Here is a 15,249-nt window from a genome sequence, read left to right as displayed (position 1 = left end):
AAAACCAGAAGTTAAAAGATTTATTTACCATACAAAAAACTTTCAGTCAAAGCCATAAGTTATGCTTTTGATCAATTTAACAAACGCGACATGATCAATGTCTCCACTTCCTTGAAATTGCCTCAGAACTCCCATCAAGGCACCATTGTTTATGTTGCACATATCCAAGGTACTTATTAAGATGTTTTGCCACAACTACTGGTGCAACATACAGCGCAGCGGTTGCCCAACTTACTGGATTAGCAGTCACATAACACAAAATGGCTGTCACGGGGGAGGAGCACAGTGTAACAAAATTGTCATTGCTGATTCCCCTTCTCCCTCGACCTCACAAATGTCTGCACACATACAACACTGTTAAGAGGCTGCACACACATAACTGTTAGGAAGATTTGTTCGTAAGGACACATTCCCCAATACCAGGAGGGAGAATAGGTTCCGACCCCACACTCAGTACACACACAAAAACCAGAGACAGATGCATCTCTCTCTCTCTCATGCACATACATGCACCTCTTTCTCTCTGTCCAAGTGCATCTCTCTCACAGTTCATGCATACAAACAGATCACACACACACACATCTTTTCCTCTCTGACACAGATCCACCCATAAACCTTTCCCTCTCTGCCCAAAGAATCTCTCTCAGTCTTACTCTCTCACACACACCCCATTTTGAAGCTGCCCTACACACACATGCAAGTCTCCCCACAGGTGAAGGAAAGTGCCTGTTGCCTCAACCCCACCCAGTTCATCCCCTACAAATACACAAGGGCTGTGCTTTTTTTCTGGGGGCATGTGGGGGTACACATACACCTAAACATTTTGTCAATCTAAGTTTGGCCTCTTGAGGGGCAATATTTCAATATGAGTAGGAAAATGAGAGGACTCCTAAACATTTTTGAAGGAAAAAAAGCACTGCACAAGAGCCACCAAACTAGTACCCACAGGTGTCATGTTGGTAACCCCTGATATTAATGGGCGACTCTTGATGGTGATAAATATACTCAGTGTATCTAAAAGGGAAACTAGAATTCAGGAATTTGCTTCTTGTTTGGCAAAAGTGCAATTTCTCATTGTCTGAAATTCCCTTATGATATGTTAGTTGTCTCTTCTCCCGCTGCCTGTCAAATATGGGGTGGTCACTGATATCCCACTCGTGGCACAAAACTTGAATAATTGAATTCTTTCTTAGTTCTTCCTAAACCAATCATAGCAGAAGGAGACACTGATGCTGAGCCAAATGAGCGAATGATCTGACCCAACAGGGTTGTTTAGGGTCATGGAGGCAACCTGTGTGGCCTTGATCCCCATCAGATATGGCTGAGTGGGTACCATTGCTATGGTTGGTTTATTGCCCTGTTTTGTTATGAAAGTAAGTCACCTTCTGTTATCTTCTAAAACCTTCCCAATTCTAAGCATATTTGCCAGGAAAAAAGTACTGTACTGTACTGTACTGTACTGTACTGACAGGACTGTGAAAAATCCTCTTAGATAAGTGAAATGCCTTTTTTTTTTTGGCCTTTGTTTTCTTCATACCAATTTCTTGTCTGCACTCAGTGTCATTCAGGTATAGCAAATTTCCTGACAAACTATTTGGCAGAAGTACTAGTCTATCTATTTGTATGGCTGTTAAGAATGTATTTCTGTACCAGAGTACTGGAATTTCTGCCTCTGTAGAGGTGAATTTGGCAAGTCAATATAAATGTGCAAATATCTGGAAATAATTTGTCAGATTTTATTTTTAGTAATATGGAAGTTGCCAAGAGAAATATTAATTCAGTGATCTATGAAGATTCTTTGTTGCTTTCAAGAAACATTTTTTACTTATAAAGCAAAGGACTTAGTGGCTTGGCTCAATAGATCTCTGGGAGCCTTTACAAGTGGCCACAAGAACACTCTCAAATGCTCTTTTAATTATAATCTGGCTTCGTATTCATGAGAGATAGTAAGATACCTTTTAGAGTTGCATATAGCACTAGTGAATATTGGAAATGTGAAATGAGAAACTCAAGTCTATTATTTTTATAAAATAGCATTTCATTTGTAAATGTGGCTTTTTTAACAAAAAGGTTCAATTTTCTGTGAGAATGATTAATTACTCTAGTTTTAGCAAAAAGACATATGCTTACACACATTCTTATTGCTGAAAATGAAAGAGTAATTTCTGCATCTTTTCTAATTTGGATTAACTAATTCCTTAGCTAGTGATCTCTAATAGCTTACCCAGATGATCAGATCAATGTTGTCCCATGCCATTTGTAGTCTTTGTAGTGTAAACTTGGAATAGCCTTACTGCTCCAAGTGAAATATCCATGCCTCGTTTTCTTTCCTGGTCATAAATATGGATACTGCACATAAAGTACAGTGTGGTTGTTCAGCTTATTAAGAGCCAGGGGAGCAATTAGGGGCACTGAAATGTTAAGAGTCATGAAGCTGATATGAGGCTTTTCCAGAGTTTGTGCTTAAAGAGTTTCAGCTCCTTTGGGAGTCCAGCCTTTGCAGCATGGGTGCACCTTGGCATAATTTCAAAATTGCTCTGCAACACTTCAGACCGCTGGCAAGAGTGATTTGTCTATCACATGGCGGCTTGCTGTTGAAATAGAGCAAGGAGAGAAAGAAGGGGTGGACCCACTATTGGCTTCAATCCTTGCTATGTATTACCTTGCTCAGGGAATGCAGCAGAAAACGTTCTTTGATAGGCTAAATGCTGATTCTGAGAGACAAAATATTTATTTCAACTATTTTGAGTCCACTTAACACTACAGTCTCTAAGTGGTGTACCGTAAGTTTACAAAAATAATATAACAGATATAAAATCAGTTAAAATTACCATAAAATCAGAAAACTTGTATTTAAAAAATCTGCTAAAAGCACTGGAAGTTCAGCAGGTAGTATGATGTTGCTCTGGCACTATGACCCTTCTTCACAGTTTTCTGTGCTTTAAGCTAACTTTGAGCTGTTGTGGCCCACTGTAGCTTAATCCAAGTTGTAAACTGTTTATAGATTCATAGAATCGTAGAATTGGAAGGTACCCAAAGGGTCATCTATTCCAACCCCCAGCAATGCAGGAATCTCAACTAGTTAATACATGACTCGTCTCTGATGGCAGGTAATGTGGGATTGTTGTTGCTTTTTTTATTTACTGTCTTTCATCATTTCATTATTAGATTGTATTTGTAAAGTACATTGTTGTTTTTTATTTCAGCCAAGCAGTTTATAAATTTTATGAAATAAATAAATATTTTGCATTTTGCCTAGTTTGTTGGCCTGCCAGGAAATATTTAGCTGCCACGAATGAATGAAGCGTTTCCACAGCTTTTACAACCAAGGTAGGCTTGAAGCGCAGCAGCTAAAAGGTCCTTATGTGAATACGTGTGGAAACAGAAGGCGACTTTGTGTATGAGAGCAGATGCGCGATGCCTCGAGTCTATTTCTATGATCGGCTTCTTAGGCCCATGACGTTATATCCCCGAACAGGTCACATAGTGGGGCTACGGAGGGCGACCCTCCTCCATTCCCCAGGGGGACTTTTGTATTCCTTTTCGGAAGCCTTCGCCCCGCCCCCTCCTTCCTCCCGCGCCCTGACGTAGCTCCTCCCCTTCCCTATCCCCCCCCCACCCGCGCACCTTCTGCCGCCCAAGCGCTCCCGCTTCAGCCGGCGATGACGCACCTTCGGCGCCATCGCCGCCGCCTCCTCCGCCCTGGCGAAGCGCGCTCCCGGCGGGGAGAGCATCGCTCGGGAGCGCGCCTCGGGAGCGCGCTCCGCCCCCACGTGACCCCTCCGGGACCAACCGGGAGCCGAAGATTGCGGGGAGCGGAGCGCGTCCTCGCGGGCAGTTGCTGCGGGCGGGAGAGGAGAGCGCAGGAAGACGGGGGCTCCGAGCGCGTGCGGACTCGCTCCTTGAGAGGTCCCTGCCTGACGCGACGCCATGTCCGAGGAGAAGCCCAAGGTGAGTGCGAGGCCGCCCCAGCGCCTCCTACAGCCGCTCGGGCCCCGTAGGCCCTCCGCCTCCTCTCGGGCCCCTTCCGAGCCTGCCTGCCTGCCCCCCTCACGAGAGGGGCGCGAGGCTCGCCGTGGGGCTGAGGCCCCGAGGGTCTGCGTTCCCCCGCCCCGGTTGTGAGCAGCGAGACCCGGACCCGCCTCACCCGGAAGGAGGGCGGCTCGAGAAGGGGCGGCCCGACCGCGCTCTTCCTCCGCGGAGCTCCCGCAAGAGTTCGGCGCCGCTCCTAGGCCGCGCCGCTTCGCAGCGAACTCCCATCCTGGCCCGCCCCCGCCGGGTTCGCTATTGTCGAGCCAGGCCGAAGGCGCGACCACCACGTGCTCCGCAAGGCAGCGCTCTCTCGCCGGGGGCCGGATCCATCCGGCCTCTTTCCCTTTCCCCGCCGCCCACGGCCCCTTTTCCGCGCGCAGTTGGACCGAGGTCTACACGGACAGATGTCCAGTAATGTCCAAAGGGTTTTGCACCTAAGAGCCCCCTTTCCCCGCGTGCATCCATACAGTGAGGGGGCTGCAAGTTTGAGGTGAGGCTTTCAGTGTAGTCAAGTGCTGGCCATTGAATTCAGTGGAGGATACCTCCCAAGACGGTATGCGGAGCATTACACTGTTCTGTTTTGCGCGTGTGGAACAATCGCTATCCTCATTGTAATATTAAAACAATTTAATGAAAGATGATACGTTTAGCGTTGTCCCCTTCAGTTGTAAGCCTACATCACAGAGTCGCTTAAAGGTGAGCTTTATAGATAAGTGGGTGTTTGTAGGCTGAAAATAATCAGATAAGCAGAAGTGAAAGCATTGAAAGTTTTTTTTTTTCAGTTTTTTGGATGGTATGTAGTTTTTTTAAAAATTGGCTTTTATCCAACCTTCCCCCAATAGTTTTAAAAGCAGAGGGGGATCATTCTAAAATTGAGTCTTTTTGCAGACTTGTGGAATACAGTGGTACCTCGGGTTAATTACTTAATTCGTTCCGGAGGTCCGTACTTAACCTGAAACTGTTCTTAACCTGAAGCACCACTTTAGCTAATGGGGCCTCCTGCTGCTGCCACGCTTCCAGAGCACGATTTCTGTTCTCATCCTGAAGCAAAGTTCTTAACCTGAAGCACTATTTCTGGGTTAGTGAGTCTGTAACCTGAAGCGTATGTAACCTGAGGTACCACTGTATCAACACTACATTTAAAGCGTATTTAACATCCATTCTTTTAATTCCCCCAAAGAATCCTGGGAAGTGGAGTTTAAGAGTACTGGAAAAGTTAGTTCTGTGAGGGAAATTGCGATTCCTACAATTTTTTTTGTGGAAATCATGTGCTTTAAATGTATAGTGTGGATCTGCTGTTGGTCAACCATGTTCTGATTCTGTGTGGAATCTGATAGAATTGTAGAGTTGGAAGGGAGCAAGTTTAAATATATTATGAAACATGTAGACTTTTTAAATAATTACAGGAAGATTGGCTAGTACTGGAGGTTGTTTTCCCTCCTACAGGAGACTGGTGCTGGTGAAGCTAAGACCCCAGGGTGGCACATCTTTGACAATTTATTGAGTATTAATTGCACTCCAGATTTGGAGTAAGAGATGTAGTTCAGTGAAAGAGAATCCACTTTGCATGCAGAAGGTCCAGGGACCAGTCCCTGGTATTTTCAAGTAGGAGATGAGAACATTCCCTACCTGAAAAGCAGAGAGCTGCTACCAGTCAGTGTAGTCCATAGCTAGTCGACCATGATATCCCAAGATGGTTTGGACTGCAACTCCTATCCCTTGTTCTTGGCCATGCTGGCTGGGACTGATAGAAGTTTTAGTCAACAACATCTGGAGGGTGCCATGTTGGCTACTCCAGGTTTAGAGAATACTCAAGTAAATGGATCTGAGTCAGTATAAGACAACTTCCTCTGCTGCTTGAGGAAGGCTTTCAGTTTGCATCATGACTAGGCTGTGGATTCTTAAAAAGCATTTAAAGATCATTTCGAATAACACATATAGCTAGGGAAATGTTGTAATTGGTGTGAGACTAACACTTGGGATCAAGCTACAGTGGTACCTTGGGATGTGAACGGGATCCGTTCCAGAGCCCCGTTTGCATCCCGAACAGAACGTAAGCCGTGACAGTGCGTCTGCGCGTGCCGCCGTGACAGTGCATGCACGTGACATCACAACCCGAAAGCGCTCAATCTGAAGCTTATTTATCCCGAGGTATGACTGTACTAGACATTTATTAAAACTGCTAGTTGTTTAATATGCTATGTTGTGTGTTTAAGCCTACAATCCTAACCCCATTTACATGGGAGAAAGCCCTTTGAATCAACTATGATTTATGAGTAGACATGGTTAGGATTGCGACCTAAGTATAAGCTTACCAGTAGTGAAAGTATAAATGCAATTTATAATCTTTCTAAGGGTAAGCCGTGGGGGGGGGGGGGGATTTCAGCAACCCTCTTGGGAGAAGTTTTTATGCCAACCTTTTATTTCTATCACTTCCTGTGTTGCTCCCTAGGCTACTCAGTGGAAAAAGAAGGCAAAATTGTTGTTTGTAGATTTCACCTCATTTTTTACCTTAAAATCCTAACGGAATTTCCTAGAGTAAAAAAATCTAGAGTCCAGCAGCAGAAGAGGGCGTTTTCAGACCAAAAATGTGGAGGGGTTGCTAGATAATGCAGTGAGGCTGCATTACATATCATCTACAGTTGTGTTACAAATTATACCTCCAAATCAGTTGAGGAAGCAGTGCTTTGTTAATTCATACCAAAATGGTTGTGCTGCAGTCACAATGAAAGATCCAAACATTGCTACAAGCCAATGCTCAACAACAGGATGACACATGGGGAGAAGCAGAAATACCCCATTCCAAATTCCTTTCAGCTTAGTCACATGGCTTAGCCACCCTGCAGGGGTTACACCATCCTTTTTGCCAGTGTAAGTCAAACTATTTTTTACAGGTTTGTGGGCCTGTGCCTCTGCAGCGTTTGGGCTGACTTAATCAGCAGTAGCTCCACTACTGAATAGAATTTGGAATAGGGGTAAGTTGTACTGGCTTCCTGTAGTTTGGTTTGCTCTGCCCTTTTGTTTATTTTATTTAATAAAATCTGTGTACTGCTTCTGTAGTGTGGCAGCTGTGAAAAGGCAAATTCCATGCTTGGGGTTATTAGGAAAGGAATCGAAAATAAAACTGCTGACATTATAATGCCTTTATATAATTCAGTGGTGTGACTATGTTTGGAATACTGTGTACAGCTCTGGTCACCTCACCTCAAAAAGGATATTTCAGAGTTGGGAATGATTCAGAAAGGTGCCACCTAAAGTGATCAGGGGGTTGGAACAATTCTGCTATAAGGAAAGGTTGCATCATTTGGGACTTTTCAGGGTAGAAAATAGGTGAGTAAGAGAAGACATGATAGAGGCATATAAAATTATGCATTGTGTCAAGAAAGTGGATAGATAATTTCCCCCCTCCCTTTCTCATAATAGTAAGAATTTGTGGAGATCCAGTGAAGTTGCAAATTTGAAGATTCAGGGCAAATTTTTAAAAAGTACTTCTTCACACAGTACATAGTTGAACTATGGAATTTACACCCGTAGGAGGCAGTGCTGGTCACCAACTTGGATGGTTTAAAAGAGGATTAGACAGATCCATGAAGAATAAGTCTTATCAATGGCTACTAGCCATGATGGAGGCTATGCTCTGCCTCTGCAATTGGAGGCAGGAATGATTCTGAATGCCAGTAGCTGGAAATGCAGGTGGGAAGAGTGCTCTTGTGCTCAGGTTCTGCTTGCAGGTTCCCCACAGCTTGGCCATTGTGAGAACAAGATGTTGGACAAGGTGGGCATTGACTTTATCCAGTAGGTGGTTCATACGTTCTTTTCTGAGAAATCTTCTAAGTGCTGCAGGTATCAGCCAGGTTCTCTTGACTAATGCTCCCCAAATACTGATCTGAACTTTTATGTTTTGTTTTGCAGGAAGGAGTAAAAACGGAGAATGACCATATCAATTTAAAAGTAGCTGGCCAAGATGGATCAGTGGTCCAATTTAAAATAAAACGGCACACACCACTAAGTAAACTAATGAAGGCCTATTGTGAGAGACAGGTAAACGAGTTAACTATATTTGTGTGTTATTATGCACTTGTTTATTGTGAGGTACATAAAAAGGCTCCCAAGCACCCATGGCTTATTTGCCCAGATAAATTTTGATGTTAGAATATTTTCTCAAGGCATACAAAGTTCTGATGCCTTGGTGGTGTAAACCCATTATGCTAGTGTGTTGACGCATACAATTATCCCACATAATATTTGATGTGCTTGTTGAATTCTTTCATTTGCAGTGCTGAATTTATTAGCTTTGTCCTAGAACTTAAATTTTCAAAAATTCAATTACTGTAACCAGTTTCTTCCTATCTCGTGTTTCTTTAATGGAGACACCAAGGAAATACCCTGTGTTGTGAGACATGTCTGCACAAGTGTCAAGTCATAATTTATCTCATTTATGTTATGCATAAATGGGGCTGTGTGATGTGGATAAACCTGGGTGCTCATGAGATTACATTAGACCCATCAGACACATAACTTGTGTGCATTCAGCTTTACGCATTTGGCAAAAAAGAGTAAAATTTAAAAAGCAGGTCGGCATCCAAGGGAAAAAGACTTTGGCAATCCCGCCCGCCATTGCACCCAGTGTGTTTTGACTATATGTGATTTTGGCTTGTATTTGCTATTCTTGGAATGTAGTCCCCACATAAATTGTGGATTTACTGTATACTGCGAAGTGGGAAGCCATAGGCTAAGGGAGCCAAATGTGGCCCTCTGGCTTTTCTTGCTCGGCTTGTGCTTGCCTCTGGCTCTAGCCATCGTTTGCAGGTGGCCTCTATAAGGTTGCCTAGACAGGAATGTATTTGATTCTGCTGTTCATAGAAAGTCACCTCTACACTTGACAAAGAAAAGACACTGTCCTAATTACATTGCATCTCTAGCAGCTCTACCGAGATTGCTAAATTAGACAAGCTTATAGAAATGTTGCATGAGGCAATAAAATTCCTGAGAGATACTTGGCTCATGAAGTGTGTATCCTCAATCAGCTTTCAGTTTAATTCTTTGAAATACTGATGTCTGTGAGCAATATCCATTTTGACATGAACTTATATATGTGGATTTACATTAACTGTCATATTTCAGGGTTTGTCAATGAGACAGATTAGATTCAGATTTGATGGACAACCAATTAATGAAACAGACACACCTGCACAGGTAAGAGAGAGTGGTGTTCGCTATACAGTTGAAGCTGAGCTTGCGGCTACTGCCTGTGTCTTGGAAGTTTAGTTAATTACTTCAAATGGGAATTACGTTGATTCCTAGAATAAAATGTTACTATGGTGAGCTAAATCATTATTAACAAGAGTCCACCAAGGTGGGAGAGAGAAAGCAATTAGAGAATATTAGAGAAGCTGTAGGCCTTCAAAATTAATGGGCAGTTTCCACTAGTGAGGAAATGGTGTGTAAGGTTTCTGGGGTGTAAATAAGGTTGACACAGACTGATAAGATGACAGATTTTGGTAGGCTCTCAGTGATTATTAGAAGTACATATAACAGATCCCTTTACTGGAATTAATCCCGGGCATGATGTAACTCCGTGCCTGTGGTACTTGGTGGAATTCTCTCATCATTGATAGAAAATACTAATCTTTTCTCATGGAAACTTTCTCCCCTGTATCAAATTTATAGTGTAAGCATGCTACAAAATTTCCCCATCAAGAAAGGATTCAGCCTTACTGAGGCTGAAACCTTGTGCACATTTATTTGGGAATAAATCCTATTGAACTCAGCAATAACTTCTTCTGAGTAAAGGTGCTGGGTTGTATCAATTGACGAGCTTCCAGCAGATTTGTGAGGGGGCTGCAGGGGGTATGGTGGTTATGGAAAATCACTTCCCTCGCCATTCTTCTGATAGAAGGCTCTACTGGATCAAAGAGTCTTCCATTTCAACAGGACACCAAATGGGCATAAAGAACTGCACTGTAAGTATTTGGCTGGAGGGAGTGCAAGAAAATGCATTCTTAGAGATGGAATCTAAAGCATTACCCCACAAGAAAGATAGGAATTTTGGGTTAAGAGAGCTGAACTGTAGCACATATGAGTGTGTGAGCTACTGGGAAGATCTGGTTTCTCCAAATAAATGTGTTCCAAAATAGTTAACATGTGGTCTAAATATTTATTGTTAGTCTGATTTTAAATGTTCTCACTTTGATGTAGGATGTGAAAACTGATGCCTTTCTTATCCTTATTTCATTACTATTTCTAAAGGTTTTGAAAGGCATTAATTTGGATAGGAAAAAAGTTTTAGTCTAAGCTAACTGGTTCGCCAGACCATGCATGCTGGCTGGCACCAGAAATACTTGTTTTATCCTATGTAAAATTATTCATGCAAGTTGCTAGATTTTTCTGTATGTTTATCGTTGAGGGTCTGTGTCTACAAATTTTGCCTTGCCTCTCTTTTCTCTTCCTGAGGTCCTATGACCTGTGCACAAAATTTGGGGAAAGAGAGGCCTGCTCGCTCATGTTCTAGGTTTCTGCAGAAGTTCCAAGCAGTGCCTGTGCCATGAGAAGCAATAGAATCCATCCATCCTTCCACAGGTTGTGGAGAAGGGAGGGTACTTTTTCAGTCAGGAGCTGGATATCTGCAGGAACTAACATCAGCGATTCTGGAGAAGTTGAGTGAGGAAAAGTAGTAGTAACTCACTTCTGCAAAAACCCACTCCTGAGAAGAATAACCATCCATTTTCTTTCATAAGCTGTACTTATGGAGAAAGCACTTGGCAGTACCTTTCTGCTGCCACTTACGAAAGTTGCGGAAAGGGAGGAAAGAGCATTTTATCTATTTATATGTATGCTTTTATCAAAAAAATTCACAAGGTGTAAAATGTACAGCAGTAGCAACTGAAAAAATGTAACATTTAAATAATCAGTGACAATAAGCAAGTATATCATAACCAAGTCAATCCACAATGTTATATTAAACTAATGCAGATAAACTAACCTAATTAACAGCTTAAAACTGAACAGGAGAGAGAATAAAGCCTGATATGGAAATACAAATAGTAGTACAGAAAACTAAATTCCACAAGGTATTTTATTAAGTTACCACAGTTAACACACATACTGGATGGCAGCCACCCGCCTATCTTCACTAAATTTCTCTCTTGGATTTATTTGGAATGACTGTGTTAGCGGCTTTCTTAGCATGCCCTCTGAGATGTACTTTAAGCATGCTGATGTTGGGGGAAAATGCACTGTAAATGCATGTGTATCATACTAAGAAAGCTGTAGGAGTTGGCAGTAGAAACAACCCAAGAATATTTAGCCTGCCAGATTGTGAAGTGTTGGACCAGTAAGCGTACTTAGATAATGATTTGCTAAGTATATGGTTTCCTCTGTTTCTAGGAGAGTGGTGAAGGGCATTGTTCCTTCAAGGCTATATATTAACCTCCCAAGCCACATCCTCCCCAACCCTGCTTTGCACCCACCCCCAAGTGTTCTTACCAGAGTAGAATGTGCCCTTGAACTCCAGTAATGTTTCTTGCTTGCTTGGATAGAGTACAGAGATGTGTTGAGTGTGAAGAAACTAGTGTACAAAGATAGAATAATGCTTTTGCCTCTGGCCCTGTTCACCACTGGCATATGGTCCCCAGAGGCTCATCCAGAAGGGAGTGCCTCCTTTGGGCTGAAAAAGTTCCCCATCCCTGCAATACAGCAAGCAGATGTGGTCGCAGAGTTCTCTTTAATTCTAGAAACCCAATATGAGTTTGTGAGAGATGCAGCTTTTAGCACTGGAAGGGGGAAAACTGGTGCTGATAAAATAATACATCTAAACAAACCTCTACACAGTATGCTTCCAAACATGAAGTTAATTATTTGTACCTGTAGCCTACCCTTCACCAAATGATCCCAAGGCAAGTTACAAAAATCTCACAGCTAAAACAGGTACAGTGACATAAAAAACATAACACAACTGCAAAACAATAGACCAGCAAAACGGAACAAGAGTGGAGCAAGAGAGAAGGCATCTACTCAACCAGAGGTCTGAATTAAGAGGTTTTGGTATATTAGAAACAAGATTCCTTAAATATTATTTTTAAAACTCGTTACTTTTTTGTCTTATTAACAGTTGGAAATGGAAGATGAGGATACTATTGATGTGTTTCAACAGCAGACGGGTGGCATGTGCTAAATATCCTGTCCTTTTAGGAAGAGGAATGTAAAATTTCAACTCACTTTATCATCTGTCCTTGGATTTGCTATTAAATAGTAAACAAATGAACATGCCAATCATACAGGAATCTTCTCATGTTCTGAAGACATTTATCCAAATTCTTTTCCTGTCCCTGATATACTGCGTGTGCAAGTTGAAGCTGCATCTGTGGGAAATTACTGCATCATAAAAATGGGCCCAGTCAAAATTAAATTTTCAAATAAGTAAAATACCGGTTGTTGTCTGCTGTCATCTTGTTTCTATAAATTGGTGGCCTAAATACAAGCCTACTGTAAAAGAAGGATACTTAGTCCTGGCTTTCGTTGTTTCTGTTTTACTGCTTAATTATGTAATGTAAATATTGAAATATTTTTCCTTGCAATAGTAAGTTTCTCAAAACAGGTGGGTTGAGAAAGAAAGGATTTTACCATTAAACACATGTATTACTTTAAAACTGTTAATGGGATATGCAGAAAGGACAGTACTTCAGATACATGCTTAGTGACAGTTTAAGGTAATGGAAATGTACATGTGCTTTTTCATAATAAAATAGCATAGAATAAAACAATTTTTTTAAAGTAAAGGAATGTCTTTGAGTTTGTCAGCAGCTGTAGCATTTGCATAGGTTAACTTTCACATCTTCTATTTAACTGTCACATGTCCAAAGTTGAGCACCAATGTCTTTGATAAAATGTTTAAAGAATGGACCAGAACCAGAATCCTCTTAGGAAGCGATGGTGTTCAACTAATTTTAATGGAATTTGTTTAGGAGAAATTCTGAACAGATTGTTCCCAGTGAGAATCGCTCCTTATTGATGTATTAGGCAATAAATAAACTTGTGTACCTTTTTCTGACATCTCTCTTGAAAGCTGAAATTTTAACTATTCCCTTAGCTGCTACTTTGAAATCTATAGGCTGGGATACAAAGGACCATGTGCCATGTTCTGTGTGCACATCAGGGATTTCTGCAGTCTCTTCCTGCTATAACTCCTCATGTCTCCTGAAAAGTTGCCTCCTATAGGAGGAGGACCCTTTGGAGTATTGTGCAATACTGGAGGGCTGCAGAGGAGAAATGTGTCCGGTACCTGTTCCCCATGTACATGCAGAGTCTCCTGCTTGTGCATGGGGCTCTTTGGATAACCACCATCAATTCATAGATGTTTTAGTCATATTATAATGAGTAAATTAGGTGTAGCTTTTAAAAAATATGGTATCAATATATTTGGGGGTTAAGTGTGCAGGAAAATCTCAATGTAATGATACATTCTTAAAGAGGCTTGCTGTGTCCTACGTCCTCAAATATTTTGAGCTTCAAAATAATGTTTGTAGTGACAACTGGCTTGATAAAATTTAATTTGCGGAGATCCAAAAATACAAGGTCATTCTGTTGACTTTCAGGATGCTGTTCATTGCTGCTTGAGAATGTCACTTCCTTTTAATCTCTACCCATCATGTGTTAGATTATCTGCTTGCAAGAAATCCTGTTGGAAAAAAAGTATTTTCTGTTTCAGTTATATGTTGTCTAAGGAGGGGTATTTTAAAATCTGTCATTGTTTATTCACAAATTTTTACATTTGTTGTCCTTTACTACTGTACACAGTAAATATAGTTTGTTACTCTGTCTCTTGGGTTATGCTTGATGCTGCTGCATTTCATAAGACTGTACTCAAAGCTATATCACTGAAATGCTGACAACTTATTCTTATGTACATCTTTTATTAAAGTTCTTTTATTGAGAGTAAGCCTACTGTTCAGGGCATAAAAATCAGTTTTTCATAAAATACACCCTGGAGGTGTTTTTCTTTATTAACTTACAATTACATGGTGATATTGTTGTTGTTTAGTCGTTTCCGACTCTTCGTGACCCCATGGACCAGAGCACGCCAGGCACTCCTGTCTTCCACTGCCTCCTGCAGTTTGGTCAGACTCATGTTTGTAGCTTCGAGAACACTGTCCAACTATCTCGCCTCTGTCGTCCCCTTCTCCTTGTGCCATCCAACTTTCCCAACATCAGGGTCTTTTCCAGGGAGTCTTCTCTTCTCATGAGGTGGCCAAAGTATTGGAGCCTCAGCTTCACGATCTGTCCTTCCAGTGAGCACTCAGGGCTGATTTCCTTAAGAATGGATACGTTTGATCTTCTTGCAGTCCATGGGACTCTCAAGAGTCTCCTCCAGCACCATAACTCAAAAGCATCAATTCTTCGGCGATCAGCCTTCTTTATGGTCCAGCTCTCACTTCCATACATCACTACTGGGAAAACCATGGCTTTAACTATACGGACCTTTGTTGGCAAGGTGATGTCTCTGCTTTTTAAGATGCTGTCTAGGTTTGCCATCGCCTTTCTCCCAAGGAGCAGGCGTCTTTTAATTTCATGACTGCTGTCACCAAATAATAAATAATAAACCATGGTGATATTATTTATCCTTAATATCTCAGATGACATGCACTTACTACTTAGAAAAATGGATGGCGTGGGAGGAAGTGGCGATGGTGGCTTAAAGGACAAGGCCATATTTTCTATTCAGTATTTCAGAGATAATTGCACATCAAACACCCATTTCAGGAAAACATTGCAGATCCATTTGGAATTGCTTCTATATGTAGTTACACCTGGACCATACAGCTGCTGCTTCTGTTTAACTTGCACATAAAAAGTTTCGCATTTGAGTAATTTAGCTTTAGTGTAAAATTTGAGTTGTTGGAAGGATATCTCACAATATGCCTTTACCACAGTAGTGTGCCAAAGCCACATTTTTGCAGTTGTAGCTTGATGGTGGGCAATGCTTAAATCTTTCACTTTGACATTATTTTGGGGTTGTAGCTATGGAGATGTTGCCATTAGTTGCTAAAACTCTAGTTACCTGCAGCTTTTGTTTCAAAACATTTGGGTTGCGAGTCCTGCAGAATCTTTGTCCCTCAACTGTTTGACACCATCGGCATCAGGTTATTATTGAGTCCGTATACAACAATAATAGAGTTGTAGAGTAGAAAGGGACCACAAGGGTCATCTAGTCCAACCCCC

General features: G+C 41.8%; 1 protein-coding gene across 2 annotated transcripts; it reads left to right on the top strand.

Moving 5' to 3' along the window:
* Positions 1–3,617: 3,617 nt before the first annotated feature.
* Positions 3,618–14,008, top strand: SUMO3 (small ubiquitin like modifier 3). 2 transcript variants are annotated; one of them, XM_083441195.1, is made up of 4 exons: positions 3,618–3,951; positions 7,945–8,073; positions 9,157–9,228; positions 12,143–14,008. In XM_083441195.1, exons 1-4 carry the CDS (start codon positions 3,931–3,933, stop codon positions 12,203–12,205), a joined length of 285 nt encoding a protein of 94 aa, XP_083297321.1. In that variant the 5' UTR covers positions 3,618–3,930; the 3' UTR covers positions 12,206–14,008. The 2 variants fall into 2 exon arrangements, with proteins under 2 accessions (XP_083297321.1, XP_083297322.1); XM_083441196.1 differs by lacking the exon at positions 9,157–9,228 and having other exon boundaries at positions 3,633–3,951.
* Positions 14,009–15,249: the final 1,241 nt, after the last annotated feature.

This window comes from Podarcis tiliguerta, assembly GCF_965153285.1.
Source record: "Podarcis tiliguerta genome assembly, chromosome: 5".
Lineage (NCBI taxonomy): Eukaryota > Metazoa > Chordata > Lepidosauria > Squamata > Lacertidae > Podarcis > Podarcis tiliguerta.
Note: the sequence above shows the minus strand (reverse complement) of the source record. Positions and strands in the feature narration are given on the sequence as shown.